General features: G+C 43.3%; 1 protein-coding gene across 1 annotated transcript in view; it reads right to left on the reverse strand.

Moving 5' to 3' along the window:
* The window catches only part of RAPGEF5 (Rap guanine nucleotide exchange factor 5), a 181,087-nt gene that overhangs the window by 152,273 nt on the left and 7,879 nt on the right, over positions 1–20,935 (reverse strand). The window contains exons 4-5 of the mRNA XM_032643882.1: positions 20,684–20,852; positions 5,896–5,962 (exon numbers count right to left, since the gene is read on the reverse strand). Of these exons, the coding sequence (XP_032499773.1) occupies positions 5,896–5,962; positions 20,684–20,852 (236 nt within the window). The remainder of the gene's footprint in view (positions 1–5,895; positions 5,963–20,683; positions 20,853–20,935) is intronic.

Below are 20,935 nucleotides of genomic sequence, written 5' to 3' on the forward strand. Positions count from 1 at the left end.
CCTAACTAACCTGACGTATCACCTCTTAAATAACTCTCCAAAATTCTAACTCTTTAAAGAGCCAGCAAAACTCAAATCCCATGCTATTTCTGCTTCCTGAACTGGTACCAATATGAACGTTTCCAATCAAAAAAAGCTGTCACCGTTATCTTCAGATACTATTGTTCAACAAGGAATTTCTCCAACGTATCAACCCAACTTGTAGATTCATCAAGAAGAACAAACTAAAGGAAACCTGGCCACCTTATACGCTTCCTGACCCGGAAAGGGTGTAGACAGAGTCCTGTGAAAGACACACCATAAAGAAAATGGTGGAAGGTTCAAGTGAATGATTAGACATGGCAAAGGAGAGGAGTTTTTTTTTTTTTTTTTTTTTTTTTTTTTTTTTTTTGCGGTACGTGGGCCTCTCACTGTTGTGGCCTCTCCCGTTGCGGAGCACAGGCTCCGGACGCGCAGGCTCCGGACGCGCAGGCTCAGCGGCCATGGCTCATGGGCCCAGCCCTCCACGGCACATGGGATCTTCCCGGACCGGGGCACGAACCCGCGTCCCCTGCATCGGCAGGCAGACTCTCAACCACTGCGCCACAAGGGAAGCCCAGGAGAGGAGTTTTAAATGACTGAAAGCAAGATATGACAACAGGCACGTGAGGGGAATGAGATAGTTGACAAGACAGAGAATCTTGGAAAGTTGGGGTCTTTGAGATTCCTAGTATCATGCTTTTGGTGATACAAGACAATTGGTTGTTCATTAAGACTCAGTTCCTTGGGCCTCCATGAGAAGTATTTCCCAAGAGAATTCTATCTAAGGAAAAGATGACACGGGAGAAGAATCAGAGGCCCAGGGTAAGTGCAGGTCTTAGTTAGTGAGAATAAAATCAGATCCTTTTTACCTGTAAAGCAGGATCCCACATAGGGAAAAAATGAGAAGATGACTTTTACTAGAAAGAATGCTAGGAAGCATGAGAGAACGAGTTCATGGTTGATGTGAAAACTGATGGGAGTTATGTCCAACTTCTGGACACTGAGCGGGGCAAAACCTTTCTGCGAAGTTGACAACATGCTGCAGTTATAACCACATCTTTTTTTTTTTCCCCTATAGAGGTGCAAAAAAAAAAAAAATTCCATAGCAGGTCTCTTTTTCTCTAACACTTTCACCAAAAGTTATATATCTTAGTATGGCTATTGGCTTCTTGGGGCTTCATCTGCTTCAAGATCTTCTAGAACTTACAGCAGTCACCCCATTTATAATTTGGGTTTGATTGCTCAGTGGTATTTCTCAGAGGAGTGATAATATACCCCATGAGAAGGAATTTGGAAAATACCACTAAGAGCATCAAACGCAGAGCTTCTACATTAAAGTTTGAGGAGCTGAAGAAAATAAGCAACAGGACAGAGCAGAAACGTACCAACAGAGAAATCTAAACTGCTGAAAATTATCAACTACATCAGCTTTGAGAAGGAATATGCGGGTGTAAGAGTGTCTAGTTAAATGGTTCCCGAGTATTAGATTCTGTTCTCATCCACACTGACCTCTCTTCCTAACTTCTGTATATTTGATTTGTCATTTGAATTCATCTCTCAAGATATGGCCACAAACTCTTCGCCACTACCACCGCCAGGTTCACGTTTATTGTAGACACTCAACACTGTTCTCTTCTGCCATCCAAGTGATGGCTGACTTCGCTGGACCAAGTAGCACAGAGGACCATGCCACATGCCCTACCCCTGTCCTTTTATAAACGTCATTCATATAACCATGGCATCAAATAAGCATCTAATACGTAAAATTCACAACTGAGCCTAACTCACATCAACTCAGCGGTTTGACCGTGTGAATAAAAATCATGAATTTCACTCAGATGTTTGTGTTTTCTTATCTCTACAATTTCCATCAAGAAAATTTAGCCCGAAGTAACAGAAATAGCCCAAAATGGTTTGTTTAGGATGTTGATTTTAAGGAAGCATGAGCTAGAAGTCCAGAATCAGTTTTTATCTCCTATTTAAGGATGTCCATGTTTCCACTTCCTGTCTTTAGATGATGCCCAAGTACTTCTCAGTTCTTTAAAATGCCTCAAAGTTTAGCTGATTTCCTAACTTTACATCCTAAGAACTATGACTGTAAAAGCAATATTTCATTCACTATAAATTCTTCCCTATGTCTAGTTTATCCTGGATTGTAAAACAAGTATATAAAATCTATTTCATCAATTCTGAACACTCCTTTTGGCATATACACTGGGAGAATTCATGTTTAAAAATAAAATAAAATAATGCTCAGAATTTCAAGGACAGGAACTGGGAGACTGTATCATCCAAGGGCCCTTCTTGGTCTGCCAGCTATATCAGACTAACAGAGACTCATAGGAAATGAAGAAGAGAAGATTTTCAAGTTAACAAAATGTGTAAGGTCAGAAGATATTAAAAAGGAAGCTAAGACGTTAAGGCAGAAACCACATGTACCGCGGGGAAAGCCAGACGATTTTCAGATAATAATGCCCAGAGTGTTTCTGTAGACTGTACATAATGGAAGGAGCCTATTATAGCCATGTCCTTTTTCCTTAAGCTGAAAACTTCTTACAAAATTTTCTTCTTTAGGTTTTCAGATGTCAGGTGCTTGGGAGGGTGGCTCTTTCCTGAAACTCACCAGCAACGTAGCTGGAACATTTTTATTGTCCATGTTTGTGTACATTTAACAGCTGTAAGTCTGACTGAATTATCAAGACGTTTTTATTTCTGTACACATTGTCTTCCTATGTTCCTTTAATATGAAAACTCACTAGTGTTTTCTTCCAGGGTAGAATTTTAGGTATTATTTTTTTAGATGACAGGACCTTTCTCTTGATTAACCTGAGACTAAGAAATAAACTACTTTAAAATGAGGATTTTGGTTTTTTTTAAAGATAGCAACATACAGGGCTTCCCTGGTGGTGCAGTGGTTGAGAGTCCGCCCGCCTGCCAATGCAGGGGACATGGGTTCGTGCCCCGGTCCGGGAGGATCCCGCATGCCGCAGAGCGGCTGGGCCCGTGAGCCATGGCCACTGAGCCTGCGCGTCCGGAGCCTGTGCTCCGCAACGGGAGAGGCCACAACAGTGAGAGGCCCGCGTACCGCAAAAAAAAAAAAAAAAAAAAAAAGAGAGCAACGTACAAAACCCTGAAGTTTGAGTAAAAGGAGGTGAATATACAGGGCAGTACAGTAAACTCTATTGCGGGAAACTGCTGCCCCCTTTCCAGTGCCCCCTAATTACGCAAACCTTTTGAAGACCACTTTAACAAGTCTGCATTACAGATGTCATTTTTGCTTTCCTTTAATGCATTTAAGGGTCATGCTAGATGATAACTGTTACTTGACTGATGTATGCAAACATCTCCCTTCCTACATGGTGTTAACAGCTAGGTAACAGAGTTTTCATAGCAAAGCCAACAGGAATAACTACATCGTGAAGAGGTGAAGCACAACAGTCCCTTCATAAATGGCTTATACAACGAACAGAGGAATTTTAGAACTTAGATATTGTCTAGTCCAGCACTCAATTTGGCCAGGGTCATAGTGTTGGAGGAACTAAGAATCAAGGTCCACGTGCTCAGTTCAAAGACAGTTTCACTATTCCAGGCCGATCAGCCATCAATTAAGACGTGAATTTTTCTCCTCTACCCTTTATTCTCATTCCCACTCTAGCACCTTACCTCAGTTTACTCAGTCTTTTAGCTTGGAGATTTTTTCTAGCAAGATTACCTCAACCAAATACATTAGCCAACACTTTGCTGTCCACCCTCCTTTTTAGAGGCTTTCTTGAATTTAACTTTCATGGTATAAACCATTCAGTATTTCCACCTCACTGTCCTCTCATCTCCCTACTGCCCTCTTATCATGGGTGCTGCCCAAGACTCCATCTTCCACTACGCTCTTCAATCGACAACCTGGACTGGTTCCCATAACTCTAGCCCTGACCTTTCTGAGTTCCAGATTCGCGCCTCCAGGTGTTTCCCGAATATTTTTACATCCTTATGTCCTCAAACTCAGTGTGTGCAAAATTACATCATCTCTCCTTCCATGCACTTTACTCAGTTTCCTAAGAGTATCCTCACTTTTCCATTCGGTTATCTGACTTCTCCTCTACATGTACCTGTCCTACTGATTTTTGTTTTGTTTTGTTTTGTTTTTGCGGTACATGGGCCTCTCACTGTTGTGGCCTCTTCCGTTGTGGAGCACAGGCTCCGGACACACAGGCTCAGCGGCCATGGCTCACGGGCGCAGCTGCTCCGCAGCATGTGGGATCTTCCCGAACCGGGGCACGAACCCGTGTCCCCTGCATCGGCAGGCGGACTCTCAGCCACTGCGCCACCAGGGAAGCCCTACAGGTTAACTTTTTAATGTGCCTATCTTCCTGGTATAGCTGTAGGAACCACATCTTACCTGTCTGCTGCTTCTGAAACTTACCTACTAACTGTATTACGTTATCAAAAAATGAGGTGTAGTAGTTAAGAGAACATGATTAGGAAGCAGAAAATTCTAAGTTTAGATCCTGGCTTTGTTCCTTTCTAGATGGGTGACTATGGGCAAGTTACTTAACCTCTAGAAGCTTTCACGTCTGTAAAACAGAGATAACGCCACTTATTTCACAGGGCTGTTGTAAAGTGTAACGTGTGTGTGTGTGTGTGTGTGTGTGTGTACGTACACACACACACACACAATGTTTAACATAGTATTTGGTCTGTAGTGAGTGTTTTTTTTAAACAGATGGCTGTTAACAATTTTGCACCTAATAGGCACTCCTCTTCGGTCAATATTTTAAACTGCAAAGGTCATGTTAAATACTTTTTCATAACACGATGTCAAGATTTCATTTCATGTGAAGTTTTTTTTTTTTTTTTTTTTTTTTTTTTTGCGGTACGCGGGCCTCTCACCGTTGTGGCCTCTCCCACTGCGGAGCAACAGGCTCCGGACGCGCAGGCTCAGCGGCCATGGCTCACGGGCCCAGCCGCTCCGCGGCATGTGGGATCCTCCCACACCGGGGCACGAACCCGTGTCCCCTGCATCGGCAGGCGGACTCCCAACCACTGCGCCACCAGGGAAGCCCCATGTGAAGTTTTATACCACTGAGCACTGTATTTAGCCAAAAGTTACTTTTCTAAGCTACATTCCAGAAGAGTAGGAAAAACAACTTTTAACTTTCAAGCTGTGCCCAGATGCCAAGACTCAGTGTACGAACTGTGTAAGATCAGTTTCATTCCACATATATAACCCAAGCCAGCATGACTTTCAGCAAGCACCGCTTAAAGAATGCAGTTAAAGAAGAACTCAAGAATCTTTGGTAAGGCTATTTCGTTTCCAGAAAGCCCAGCCAATGGATAAAGATTTTGTGAGATAGGATTGCTAGAGCCTGTCAAAAACCGGAGCTCCATGATTAGAGACCATGGCCAGCTTTTTCTAGGAAGAAGGGGATAAGCTTTCCTTCAACCAACAAGTCAGTTACTGACTCTAATTAATGGCTTTAAAAGACATAATGAAAATGTTGCAATCTACTACATTTAAAAACTGAGGACTTGATCTTTTGTTGGTTGAGGTGATCTTTTTTTCCTAATGAAACATACAGTCTTTTCTCCTTTGTGCAGCAGGTCACAACTTTCCCTACGTTAAGTTATACTGTATTAAAAAAAAAAAAATCTTCCACTAAGGTTCCAGGAACTTTCCACCAAGAGCATCTATGATCTTGCAGGAGAGGTTGCATCAGAGAACAAGTTAATGCCACTGACTCCTTTTGCCTTGACGTGGGCCTCCCACAGTGATGAGCAGCCATAGGGCAAGTGTCTCTCTACACCACTACCCAGACTGCCGCCCTTCAAAGACCCCTCATTATCTCTGCACCCCTGGGCAGGGAAATCACATGGCCTTACCGCAGACGTTAGACGACAAAGAATTTCATCGCTGCTCTCTTCTGAGTCTTCAATTTTCTGATGAGATCTTTGAAAAACAAAGAATAAATTACTCTTCAGCTTTGGTTGTTCAAATTTATTCACCAAGTGATGGGAATACATGGTAAATAATAGCATTATTGCTTAATACATTAGTGAAAGTGCCCATGCGAGTAACACGGTGACAATAATGCCATAGGATCACAGTTCTGTTGCAGCCCAACTGTTCCTTCGAAATCAATTAGCAAGAACGTCTTTCCCATACATCAGTTAAATCCTGAGGGCTGCGTACTGCTCTCGAAATGATACCACAGAATAATCCTGACACACCAGATTTACAAACACGGGCATGCACAGAGCACAAGTGGATGGCGAATATAACGTAAAGTACTGACATTCCTGCTCAGTCTAAATGAAATCCAGATTCCAAAAATATGAAACATGAATTTTCCACTACATCTGAGTTTCAGCCCAAACAGATTTATTATGAAATGGTATATTAGAAGCCTAATACTGTGATAGGAATTACGTTCAATACAACAGCAGAAGCACTTTGGTCTTTTTTATGAGACCACAGCCCAGTTGAGAAGAAAATTATGCCTGTGTTAAATAACTAAGGAGACATACAACACAATACACAGTATAAGATCAGTGTGTTTAGAAAAATTATCTTTCTAATGTAATTCACGAAAAATTTTCACCGCACGAATGTACATGCTAACATAAAAAATTATCTACTTCAGACAAATCTTATAAAGTTACATTTTTTTTCCTGACTTGGTCAAAGGAAAAAAACATTGACTAATGCCAAGTGAATATATGTAATTGTCTCCCAGATCTATTTCCACAGGCAATTCCTTTCAACACCTGTGGACTGGGGGGGATTGGTGGTAATTGCCTTGCAGAGTGGCGGTATGGCACTGGCAGTCCAGTGACTGATTTCAGTCTCGGGAACTGCAGTGGGCCAGCTGGAGCGTGAGCCTCGCGGGGCAGGAGGGCTTCTCCTGGCTCCTAAGACAGCTAGGAAGATGCTCTTTAAGAAAAGAAAAGCCAGGGCTTCCCTGGTGGCGCAGTGGTTGAGAGTCCACCTGCCGATGCAGGGGACACGGGTTCGTGCCCCGGTCCGGGAGGATCCCACGTGCCGCGGAGCGGCTGGGCCCGTGAGCCATGGCCGGAGCCTGTGCTCCACAACGGGAGAGGCCACGACAGTGAGAGGCCCACGTACCGCAAAAAAAAAAAAAAAAAAAAAAAAAAAAAAAAAGAAAAGAAAAGCCAGTCGAATCAATTCTGGCACTGGCTTCCTGTTTCTGTAAATGTTATTAAACCCTTTCAAAAGAAAAAAAAATCCCACCCTTCAAGTCAGAGCAATGAATTACAAACTACTGCCTTTACAAGAATTGCATGTTCTGGATATGAAACAGTGGGCATGTTGTCAAATAATTTCATTCCTAGTGCAGTGAAGCATCTGAAACATGACCTTGATAATGAACATTTCAAACAATGAGCCTTATTATTAAAATGATCTATTCACAAGGTTTCCACACACACGAAGTTACACTGAGAAGAGATCTGCAACCCTTTATAACATAAGCCACCAAACTAGGTTTATAAGATTATGCCGAGGTGACACACAGATCTGAGAGGAAATTAGGAGCCAAGAGCATTAGACAGAAGAGCACCAAACAAGGGCTTCAACGTCCCGTGTGTGTCTGTGTTGAAGCGCAAGCTGGTCGTGCCCACTCACGCCTCTCAGCCCCCAGCAGCACCTGAAGGATGAGTTAACGTGCGTGACGTATTTCGCATTAGCACAGATTCTGTCATGAATGTGTTTTCAACAAACTGCTGAAAGGAACTCAAAACTCCAAGGGAAGCTCTTGTGTATGTCACTGATCGTGGCTATTTGATGAGTAATGGCCAAGCTGTTGCTAGCTCAGTGACAAATAATTCATCTCTGTTCAAGCAAAACTATCTTTCATCACGCTTCCAATACAAAACACGCCTTGGCAGAAACGTTTCTAAAGGAAATACATGTAAGACAGACAGAGTGATGCTCTCCCGAGAGCTGTCCCACAGCCCGTGTCCCATTTTTATCCCCTCAATCACTGTAATTTACACCCAGAGCTCCCAAGTCCTTCTCTAGCCCCTGAATCTTCCCCGAGCTCACCCTGTGTTTCCATCTAACTTCAATGTGGCTCTAAGTGACCATTCCAGAACATCTTCACCCACATGGGAATCTCACAGGCTCCTCAAACTCGACGTAACTTCCACTGACATCCTCTTGCCTCCTGCCCTCACCGGTTCTGCCAGCGCCTGTCACCACTCAGCTTTATGTCACCCTGCAGCCCTTCCCCGCCTCCGGCACTCACTCCCACCGCTTTCCAGTCACCAGATCCTCCTCTGCTCTTCTACTTTCCTCCCCACGAGCCGTGCTGACAGGCCCTCACCTCCACAACTTATTTTAACCACCTTCTAACCAACTTGTCTCTGCCTCTCCTCCTGTACCCCATCTCCTAGAGATGCCGGGATTCTCCTTCTAAAACCCTGATCTGGTCCTGCTTTTCTCCAGACTCACACCTTCAGGGATTCTCCCACTGCCTGCTCGAGAATTCAGAAAGACTCTTCCTTTCCGCTAGGGAGTCCCAGGTCGGCCCTGCACCAGCAGGTACCTGCATGGCACCTGGCGTGGAGAAGGGACGTGGGAGCAGGACTGAGGGGGACAGGCAAGCAGTGGGAGAGCTTGAAAGGGGGGAAGGAAAAGAGAAGGGTGATGCTCCCCGACTCCCCTTCCTGCCTCACCACTGTGGCCCCTCCCCGGCTTAATGCCCAAAGGCCCAGAAGTACCAGACTCTCTTTCCCCAGTAAATGTATTTTTACAAAATGAGATAAATTCTGATTATTTTATGATATAAATACACATCAGTGCAACTCAGTGAAGACAAAGTCCACACCTGTCAGATCAAAACAGGTAACGAAACAGGTGGGACAAGGGAGGATAAAGGAAAGAATCAGCTCTAATACGTAGTACACCATTTTACATAAGTGACTCGAGCGTCCGTGGATTTTGGTATCCATGGGGGTCCTGGAACCAATCCCCCACGGATACCAAGGGAGGACTGTACTTGCATATTTGCCCCAGTGTTACCAAAGGGGGCTGTGCTGCTCAGTGAAGAAGAGATGAAGAGAGACTCTGGTTGGAGAAAGGGACAGAGAAACCCTGGCTGGACTCAGCCGCCAATGGCAGTGACAAGTTGACATAAGAAAGAGAAGAAAAAAGGAAGTGGCCCCAGGAAGGAAGACCCATCCTTGAGGGTCTGTGCCAGCAGGAAGCTCTGGCACAACGGGGGTCCCCTTTGTGAATTCTCACGGCTGCTTCTCAAGGTCTCTGCTTGCCAACAGCCCAAGCCTGACCCTGTAACCCTCCAAGGCAAGTGCCGGATCCTAGTACTGTGAATCCTAGTCTGTCAAATCCTAATGCCTAGTCTTTGTAAATGCACGAGGTCTGCAATATCTAAGGGTGCCGTTGTGAGGACACAGGAACGGCAAAAGCCTCTGGTCCTCTGCCCTTGTCCCTCTAACCATCAAACAGGACACGTGATCATTCCACTCAACCCCCACCGAAACCCAAACCAACCCCTGCCCTCCCTATAGGCTTCCCCCGCTTAACTACAGGCAACTCCATCCTTCCAGTTGGAAGTAATCCTTGAGCCCAACAGCCCGCCCCCCACCTTACAGTCTACACTGTGTCCATCCCCAAATCCTATCAGCTCTGCCTTCAAGGGATGTCTCCCTTTTGACCATTTCTCACCACCTCTACTCCAACTGCTGTTGCTCCAGCCACAGGATCTCTCACCTCGACCCAGGAGCCAGAGTGGTCTTGTTCATATGTAAGTTAGATCATGACCCCCCTCTGCTCAAAATCCTCAACTAACTCCCTGTCTTTCTCAGTATAAAGCCAAAGCCTCTACAGGGGCTGACATCTCTCACTTCTCTACTCCATTCCAGTCACTCTTGCTTTGCCTTAATGCTTCTGTCTTGGGCCTTGCCCTGACGGTCCCCTTATCCTAGAACACTTCCCTCACAGTGCACACTGCTTCTTCCCTCACATCCTTCAAGTCTCTGTCAACCTCCTGAAGAGGCCTTTCCTGACCCATATCTCTATCGCTCATTTCCTACTTTATTTATCTGCATAAAGTTTTCCACCATTAACTAACATAAATCTGTTTGTTTATGAAATTGCCTGTCCTCTCCCCTCCTAGACTACAGGCTCCACGGGAGTAGAGATTTCTGTCCGTTTTGTTCCTGCTTCCATCCCCAACACTTAGAACACAACACAGTCCATAGGAAGCATTCAATAAATCTTCATTGAATAAATTAACTGAGGACCTTAAACTTCAGGGGATGCTCTGCTATCAGTCACCATCCCCGGACGACCACAGCACAAGACATTAGCTTGTTCTCTGCAGTCAGTTCAACTGAAGGACCCTGCTTATACTCGAGCTATTTCCCTCAGCTATTCCATCAGCCTCCCAGCTCCCTGTAGCAGTCCCTCCTCTCAGTGACCTCCCTGTCTCTAAAATCCAACATGAATGACTTTCTTATACCAAACTCTAAACAGCTGTTAACTTTGAAAATATCTTAAATAAAATAACAGCAACCAATGGTCACCCTCACTTCCTCATCTTCCCCTAAGAAATAATTAGTACAGTCTTAGTGACAGTTTCCAACCTGGCCAACTGTTTGACAACCATTTACACAATTCATACTGCATCAGAAAAGCAGCAGGAAATTCCCCACCGCAAAAGGTCTCCCAACACAAACTCTCAGCTCTGAGAGGGCTAAACAGTCACGTAGGGTTGATTTCCAAAAAAAAAAGCCTTAGGAAGTAGCACACAAGAGCCATTATCTGGGCGGTAGAATTCACTTTATACCAGTCAGGTCCAGTATAATTTCTAGAAACTTGGGTTTAGCTGGTATTCCTGCAGGGGGTCCCAAAATTCTCTTAGCAAAAATTCCTTCATGAGAATTATGTAATGAGTTTGAGATTATTCCAATGACGTTTTTCAAAATAAAGCTTACCATAAATCTTCTATATGAGAGAGAGAACCCACACTCCTTAATCAGGTTTTGACCAAAATATTTGTGACTCAAGATTCAAAAGCAACTAGTATCATCTTGTAATTGGAAAATCCTACTTCCTTTTCAACAGTGGAAGAGGTTTCCTGGGATTTCAGGATGGAAAACTGGAAGCATTTCTTATAGAAATATTATCTAAATAATATCATTTTGCGTTTGTATATTGATGTAACTAACTTTAAAAATGCACAAGTTCTATCTATCTATATCTACGTCTCAATATTGAATGGCATATTCACTGAGTTGCCAAGAGCTACCACTCCACACATAACATGGTTCCTGAAGGAAAATGTGTTAAATGTGTCCAACAACCATAAAATAGACAAACATTTGGAGTCTAGTGGTTCAAGAGGTGTAGACCATGCATAACTGGCATGTGCTAAGCCAGGTGAGGTGTCACACAGGACCTTCCAGGCACACGTGAGCCAGCACGATCCCAGGCCCAGGCATGTTGCACATGACAGAGGACACAGACAATCAGTTTTCATGTAAGTTGCTATTACTGCCATCCCTGGGGCTGTCATTTGTTTCTGAGTGTTTCCTACATATACCCTTACATCAACCTTCGCCTTAAACAGAGAATATTCTAGACTGAGACTTCATGAAGGTGGGGCGCACGCGTGTCTCCAAATCAGGAAGAGGATGTCCCTGGGGAATTTGGGGCAGGCCTGTCCACCACCTCCCACCCTGAGCCAGGCTGACGCTGCCCTGCCCCGCCCTGCTTGGTCTGGAGGGACCTGAGGAAAACACAATTTTTAGTGTGAACCTCAGACTACCCCTGCTAAAGGCTGGTGAACTTCTAGGGCATGGAATAAACCAGAACCAAGACAAACTCTACAGGAATCTTTCAAACACGATCCCACGACAAACAGGAGATGCACAGCACACACATATACAAAAAAAAAAAAAGCACATAACACTTAGTGGGCTTAGCAAAATCCATCTTTAAGATACTCTGCCAACACAAGTGAGAGTCGCTTAGCCTGATCTGTGATTCAGGGGCATCTTGGGAGAAGTAATATCCAAGGTGAGGTCCTGATGGAAAAGGAGTGGCCCTGGAACTCAGCCGGACGAGCAGCACAGGGAAGTGGGGAATGGCAAGAGATAAAGCTGAGGACAGAACAGTCAGGGCCTGTCTATTGCTGCTATAGAGTTTTGGTTTTATGCTGAAGGCCATGAACTTCGGCTGTAAAGTGAACACGATGGAAGGAGAAGTACCTAGAAGAAGATATAAAATCAAAGGTAGGTTTGCTTTCGTCCTCTTAAGATCGAGAGAACCATTTGTTTGAGAAAGGAGAACAGTCAACAGAGAGTGAGGAACTGAGAAAGCAGGCATGGGAAGTGTCCAAGGAGGGGTAGGACCCATAGCCCAGGCAGAAGGATGAGTCTGGAGCAGAAGGAGGGACTCTTCCTCCACCATGCTGGGAAGAAATGATGATAAGTCAGCTGACAATGCCAGAATCCACGATTTCTTGGACAACCCAGAGTCCATTCCACACTTGCTGAATGTCAGGCAAGGAAAAGTATTAGGGACTTTCTCTATCAGAATTACTTCCTGGGCCAGATTTTTAAAAATTTTTCCCTAAGAAATCATTGCCACAAAAGAGAATGTTCCTCAAGGGACCCACGGTCAATCTCTACTGAAACCAACACCTACTGACCCCAAGGGGATAAGAAGGTGTCATATCTGACACTCAAGTACTGTCCCACCTACATTTTCCCATAATATCTATAACCGGACAGATCTATTTTGCTTAACAAAGCAAATTCCTATTACGAAAAGAAAAAGTGGGATGGTCGAAGAAGGAGAGACGGATTTTTTTGAGATCACTGACATCATGTATACAAAGACCTGTTCAACCTTCTCAAGAGAAGATAATTTTTCATAGCATCAGTCTATCAGTTATGCTTATAGAGGAAATTTACCAAACAGTAGTAAATTGTGAATGTGACAGGTTTTATTAAGGTCCAGGGTATACAGTGACACATTCATCTAAAATTGAATAAAGTTAGTTATTACTAGTATCTCTTTCACATTTTATATTAAAGATTTGAGAACTAATGCTTCATATTTAATTAAACAGCTACATTTCGAATGCTGGCACAGCATGCCTAAAAGTTCGATTGTTGTTAAAATTCCTGTACTGTTCCTAAATTGATGTGCTCTCAAAAAGATGAGCTGTCTCTTCCCACACCTGGAATAAGTCTGGTCTGTAAACAATGGAAATTTTGGAGGACTTAGCGTTTCCTTCGGAGAGGGGGTGATGAGTAATAACAAAGACTGAGACAAGCTGGGTTCACAGCATTTTTTATACAAAATAATTTAAAGTGATAAATGAACATTTTCTTCACCTGATTCTAATACAAAACTTATGCCAAGTTCCATCATGAAAAGTTTTTTGAGAAATACTCAAAACATGTTTGTGTACTCATCCAGTCTCTCCTCCTTTCCAAGGTTCATAAAATGAGAACCTAATTAGGAAAAGTGAGGAATACAAAGGTTTGGGACACGGGAATGACAAACGTGAAGTTGATCTCCCCAGTTAGAGGCTGTTAATCTAGCACCATTGCAGAAATTAAGGATGCCAATGGATTTCTCATGTTGCTTGTACATGTCAGGTAGAAAGGGACACGTTAGGCAGGATAAGGAGAATAAAGGGAGCAGAGGTGACAGGGTAGTTGGTGGTGGTACTATTATTGTATATAAGGTCCTAAGAGAAGGCAGGAACCTGAATTTTGGGAGTCATCACTGTGGAGCTGATATTAAATACGTGACTGGGTAAGGGTACATCCAGAGTGAGAAGAGAAAAAGATGTCTGAAGACTGAACTCCAGGACACTCCCTGTTTAGAGGTTAATGTTTCCAAACGTAGGTTTTATTATTATGCATGTGTGGTAAGGCCAACAGATCAGGAGATGACTGCCACTGAAAAGACAGGTCAATATGGGGAGAATTAACATCTCAGCAATACTGAATCTTCCAATCCATGAACATGGATAGATCCTCTACTTACTTCAATCTGATTTTTTTTTTTTTTTTTGCGTTATGCGGGCCTCTCACTGTTGTGGCCTCTCCCGTTGCGGAGCACAGGCTCCGGACGCGCAGGCTCAGCGGCCATGGCTCACGGGCCCAGCCGCTCCGCGGCATGTGGGATCTTCCCGGATCGGGATACGAACCCGTGTCCCCTGCATCGGCAGGCGGACTCCCAACCACTGCGCCACCAGGGAAGCCCCAATCTGATTTTTTAAATCAGGCTTATGAAGTGTCTGACATACAACTTTTACACATGTTCTTGGATTTATACCTAAGTATTTCATAATGCTTTTTGTGCCAGTACAGAGAAATACATTTTTTTTATACTGACCTTGTAGCCTGTGATCTTGCTAAACCCACTTATCAGGCCTAGTAGGTTTTTTGTAGATTCCTTGGGATTTTCTATGTATATAATTATGTCATCTGCAAAGAGAGATGGCTTTATTTTTTTTCCTTCTAATCTTCATACACTTTCTTTCTTTTTCTTGCCTTACTTGCACTGGCTAGTATTGCAAAGAAGTGATAAGAGGCAATGTATTAGCCTTGTTCCCAATCTTAGTGGGAAAACATTCAGTCTTTTGCTATTAAGTATGATGTATGATGTAAGCTGTAAGTTTTATGTAAGGTTTTATCAGATTGAAGAAATTCCCTTCTAGTCCTACTTTTCTGAGAATTCATATCATGAATGGATGTTGAGTTTTTTTCAAACGATTTTTCTGCATCTATGGAGTTTCTCGTATAGTTTTTTCTTTTTTGGACTGAATCTGGTGAATTACATTGTCTGATTTTTAGATGTTGAATCATCCTTGTATTTCTGGGATAAATATTATTTTATGATATATTATCATTTTTATATATGGCCAGATCCAATTCAGTAATATTTGATAAGACTTTTGTGTTTCCATTCATTTTCTTTTTCTGAACTTTGTCATAATACAGCTGGCCTCATAAAAGGTCTTACATAACTTACACAACTGTTACAGGGCTAAGCACAGCACTTTACACAAACCTGATCATCAGTAAGTGCTGTTATGTAAGTTACTCAGTAGAGACTAGACCCTTTTCCTTACCTGAAAATTAAGAGGAGCAAATTCAATTATCTAGGAAATCCCTTCCAGATATAAATGCTTATGAAGCTAAATTTACAGAATTTCAGAAGTGTCAGCCAAGTGGCAATAGGTACCATGCTCAATCAAGTCTTTATGTTCTGAAAAAATTCATCTGGCTTCTTTACGTAGTATTTTGAGACTCTGATTTAATTAACTTTCACGTTTCCTATCACTTAACGGAGTTTTCTGTAAGGCTAACTTTATAGAACAGTAGATTTCAACCTTGGTATGCATTAGCCTCACATTTAGAACTTTACAAAAAGTACTGATACCCATGTCTCATCTCTCTACTCCAATCCTGATACAGCAGATCTCAGGTTATACCTGTTTACTTTTTAAAGTATCATGGTTGAGAACCAGTGCCATGAAGATCACTTCCAAATTCACCATCTGCCTTCAATTCATGTTACTGCCTGCCACCAAGTACAGAGGCCTGCCCTTTTGGCGAGTTACACAAGCTGTCTTGCCTCAGTTTCCGCATCACAACTCCAAACTACTGCTGTGAGCATTAAATGAGTCATATGTAAAATGCTCAGACTACTGCTTTGCATGTGGTAAGTACATGTGAGTGTTAACTATTACTGCTATTTTTTGTATTATTGTCACTGCCAGGGCAGCTTAGGCCAAGTGACCAAGCCATTTGTTCCCCATTTTTAAGTGGGGGACGCCTTTAACATAGAAATAGATCACAGACCCATAAACTCTGTACCTGTTGAGCAAACTATATGACAAAAACATTACTGTGAATTCAAATAAATTGTATTTTACTTATTTCGGCAGCATCTATATACAGTTAAGTCATTCTTTCTATTCAATACAAAGACAATGCTTAGCTTCCCTATAGATGTGCAGACCCCTGCAATCGATCTGAGCCCCGCCCCCCGCCCCCCCCCCCCCCCGCTTGTGACCCACTGCTCCAGCCACATCAAGCTGCCTTGTACCCTCTCAACACGCCACCCGTCTTCCTAACTTCCTGCCCTACACACTGTACCATCTACCTCAAGTGCCCTTCTGCTTCTCTACCTAGAGCATGGAGTCATGAATGTTAACAAGTTCATCTCAATCCTCTGGGCTGAGCTCTTCCTAGAGTTGGTTAGTGAGGAATGCAAGGTGAGCCACACCATCCAATTAAGTACTCTGCTCATTAACAGCAACAACGAACAGGTGTGGGGTTTTTGGTTTTTTGTGTTTTGTGTGTGTGTGTGTGTGTTTAACACATAGGTTAGAGTCAGGGAAGGTCAGGGTGGGATGCAATGAGAGGGAGAGCTGTTTCAGCAGAGGTCAGGCGACTGAACGGGGTGTCTGTGGAAGCCGCAGCCAGACCTCAGGAGCAGCACAATGTCAGCTGATGCTGACATTGCAGGCGGACGCATCAGCTAGGACCACTGGGCACTGATCAAGCCGAGAGACACAGACCCAACCGACAGTAGGCTCCACAGTAACAGCGCACCCCAGTCACACTTCAGGGGTCGCTAGGCAAGATCAGTGCGGATGGGAAAGGGCTAACCTGACAGGCAAGCCTGGTCTGCTAGGGTCGAGGGCCCACACCACTCACCATATCCCCGGGGGCTGTCTTGCTGAGGAGCAAGGAGAGGGCGCAGAGAGACTGAACCTTTTTACCAAAATATGCTCAACAGCTAACAAGGAAACCTTTTAAATTTCCTTATTAGAGTCATTTTACTGGATTAGGCTACAATTATGGGGCTTCTCTTTTCCTTCTTTCTGGCTGTCCAGCAGGACAGAAGCTCATGTGGACAACACAACGCTTAGAGAAAAATGAAGAAGTTACCTTTGCCTTTCCCTGCCTGATTGCAGCATAAGTTAAATTTTAGCAATCTTCCATGACTCTTCTAACAGCAGCATAAGTGTTAACTGCCCTGTAATTGGCAGAATATAGTTTTATGTATCAAGGTTCACAGACTCTGTTATTCGGAGTACCACCACTCCCACCCCTGGGCAAGCTGGGAGGGCTGTAATACAGGGACTTGAATTAAAACAGCCAAGCTCCCGCACAGCCTAAATTCTCCAAGTCAGCGTTAGACAGAAGCATGTCTTACTCATCCTGGAGGAATTATTAGGCTGCCTTTCCCTACAATGTTACTTCAGCGTTCCTAACTGCCCCACCCCAATAAAAAAGAGTTAGGAAAAAGGACATTCCGGATGATATGATTTGCCTTTCAGTTTGAAGAAGATACCACGATTGTTCTTTCTTCCCCCAGAGACAGTACCCTTGAGAACAAATGCACTCACTTTTTTCAAAGTATCTATTCAGTTTGGATAGAAAAGTCATTTTGTATAGCATACGAATTTTGTTTCTTCACATTAGCCTAGAAACCTGCATTAGCTCCATTTTCCTTCCTGCTTTAAACATTTTATTTTAAATGGGAAAAAAAATCTATGTTTCTTTTTTCTTTTTAAAAATGAATCTTTACAGAACAGTGTTTACATAGAGACATAAAGTAGTTTCCTCACATAATTTTAAAGGGATTTAGAGAGAAGACGGCAAATTAGAACGACCCCAATGTAGAACTGCACAGGCAGACTTCAAAAAGGTTATTAAAAGAACCACAGGACCGGGTTTTCAGCTTGTGAACGGACAATGTAAGTTAATCAGTCAAGAGGATTTTAGAGGGCATTTTCGGTAGAATAGGTAAAAATGAATGGATAATACAGTGGAATGGATACCGTAGGACTAAGAATGACATAGAAGAGTGGAAAAAAAAATTGAAACAAACAGCAAGAGCAGTAGGTTACTAAAAGTTAGGGCTGATCATAGACCGCACATATCACGGAAGTTCTGTGGTCAAGGTAGGACTTGGACTCCCCCTTGAGGGGTGGGTAGAACTTGACAAGGAAAGAGCAGAACTTCACAAGGCCTGAGGGAATAAACGGGTGTGGGCTAGAATGAATGGAGATCACCAGATTAGAGCAGAAGTTATGATGGGATCGTATGTGTTGAACCTTAGGAAGGGCTGTGACAACCCAACTGGCAGAGGACAATGTCCCTAGACATCTTTTCTCTGACCACAGTTTACTCCAAGTCTGGATAACCTAAACTTGAGCTTTCAAAAATTTGGCCCAAAACATTATATCAGAGCTTAGAAGTTTGCTTTATAACTCTAGTATGGAGTAAATAAATAAACACACACACACACACACACACACACACACACACACACACATATATTTTTGCTCCAGAAGAGACTTGCAGTGGGTTCAGTAATTTTATCTTTTTATAGTATATACTTATAATATGGGATAAACAGGTCTATAGCTCCCCAATGCCAATTTTCCCAGAGGAATTACCACCCCCAAACGTACAAGTTCACACCAAGAGAAAAAGAACGTGCTGATAGGCATGCTACAGTGATTATCAACCCCAGAGGCATGACACTGTATACAGTGATCAGTGTAACAAAAGACTGCAAGTAATCTGGAATATTAGGAACCAAAATTTTTTTTTTTTTTTTTTGTGGTACGCGGGCCTCTCACTGCCGTGGCCTCTCCCGTTGCGGAGCACAGGCTCCCGACGCACAGGCCCAGCGGCCATGGCTCACGGGCCCAGCCGCTCCGCGGCATGTGGGATCTTCCCAGACCGGGGCACGAACCCGCGTCCTCTGCATCGGCAGGCGGACTCCCAACCACTGCGCCACCAGGGAAGCCCGTGGAACCAAAATTTTTAAATAGCTTCATCTTTAGAACCTACAGTAGACTCAGGGATTCCCTGTAAAAAGGTCATCTCACTGGCATTCCAAACTGCTTCCTCGGTGGGAGAGAAAGGAGATAAACCATGAGGACTGCTTGCGAGTTTACTTCAGACACCCTTATACCCCGTTAATCTGGGTACACCCCCTGGGACTGCGCATACTTCCGACTTCAGGATGGGAAATGGTTAAGAAAAGCTGCCAGAGAGGGCCAGTCCCACAGAGTCACAGCCACCTCTAGCTTAAAAAGCATTCCACTTGGGCTTCCCTGGTGGTGCAGTGGTTGAGAGTCCGCCTGCCGATGCAGGGGACATGGGTTTAAGCCCCGGTCCGGGAAGATCCCACATGCCGCGGAGCGGCTGGGCCCGTGAGCCATGGCCGCTGAGCCTGCGCGTCCGGAGCCTGTGCTCCGCAACGGGAGAGGCCACAGCAGTGAGAGACCCGCGTACCACAAAAAAAAAAAAAGCATTCCACTCCTTCTTAGAAAGCTTTTTAGCATTTACTGAAATGCTCCTTGACTATTGCTGGGCAACTTCTGACCTACATTAAGACCACATTACATTAAGAAACATTTTCCTTACTTAGACAATCGAATGATGCATTATATTTGCTTCACCATGGCAAGGTCCTCTATAAACAGCGCTGGTGCCAGTGGCACTGAATTCATAACCATTTCAGAGTCAGTCTAACATTTTTATAGCTTCTGGTTATAACATCTCAGAAAGGGAAGCTAGAATGACCCCCATAACTCTTGGGCACACACTCTAGCAGTTGTTAAAAGCGTACGTGTTACAGCCAGACAGACATGGAATACTCCACACACCACTGTGTGACCGCAGATAGGTTACCTGATCTCTATGCCTCAGTTTCCTCACTTTAAAATAGTAGAAACTGATGAAATAATGAATATAAAGCACTTAGCATAGTTCCTGACATAAAATGCATCCTCTACAATCAACCTATTAGTGTCTCATTAATATTCTGACATTTTATTTCTTTTCTAAAAGCCTGTAATAACTGCTCCGTACTGTCTTTTTTGTTTTTTTAACAAGAGTAACTCATCTTTGTTATGGTTGTGGGTGCTTCTCCCTGAACCTATTTTTCTTACCCATGAGATGAGGATAATACCACTTGCCCTGCTAATCTCAACGTATTCTACAAATTGAATACATAAAAGTTGCTAACTGAAATTTTTAATCTGCAATTCATCATACTGAAATAAGTTTGTCATTAGTGCTGTGGATAAACAAAGGCATGTCAGGATCATCACATCATGACTCAGTCCTGTCCCCACACCCCGTCTCATGAATTAATTTTCGTTCATATTAACCATATAGTGACTCAGCATCTTCATGTGATAATGATTCATGGGTTTTAATTTGCCAACTGTTGCTTCTAGATTATTTTCAGAAATGTCTGTTGAGCTCTTTCTTAGGAAAGTCACGACTTGGAGAGAGGATAAGATGTCAGTTATTATTTTATTCCAACTTAAGCTAAATCATGTTTATTCCCAACTTATATCATCTACTCATATAACAATGATTAAACTAGAAGCAGCGTGGTACAGCCGGTAAGGCATGGACTTCTGGAGTTTGAATACCAGTTCAGTCATTTATTATCTGGACTGAATTTTCAGCATTTTACCTTTCTGAACCTGCATCTGAGAAATGGGAATAAAACAATTACTTCTTAAAGGAGATGATCTTAAAAAGCAGAGCACAGTCCCCAGACACAGGGATGGCTCTCTAAGTGAGAATAATTTTACAATGGAACAAAACAGCATCTACTTACAGTTCACAGATGCCAGCTCTAGTGGGAATGAGAGGCACCAGCTGCAGTAAAAGTTTGACACCGTTTTGCCACGCCTCTTCTCTTTCAAATTCACAGTACAAGTAGCTACACTCATCAGACGAAAACTGGTAGAAAACATAGGTATCTTGAAAGCATAAATGCTGGTCCACTGTTGGAAACAAAAAAGGCGTGGATCAGTTTTGTAAAGTATATCATTTAGAGAGCCATAAACTGAATAATAAATTGAAAGGC

The sequence above is a fragment of the Phocoena sinus genome, chromosome 9 (genome assembly GCF_008692025.1).
Source record: "Phocoena sinus isolate mPhoSin1 chromosome 9, mPhoSin1.pri, whole genome shotgun sequence".
Taxonomy (NCBI): domain Eukaryota; kingdom Metazoa; phylum Chordata; class Mammalia; order Artiodactyla; family Phocoenidae; genus Phocoena; species Phocoena sinus.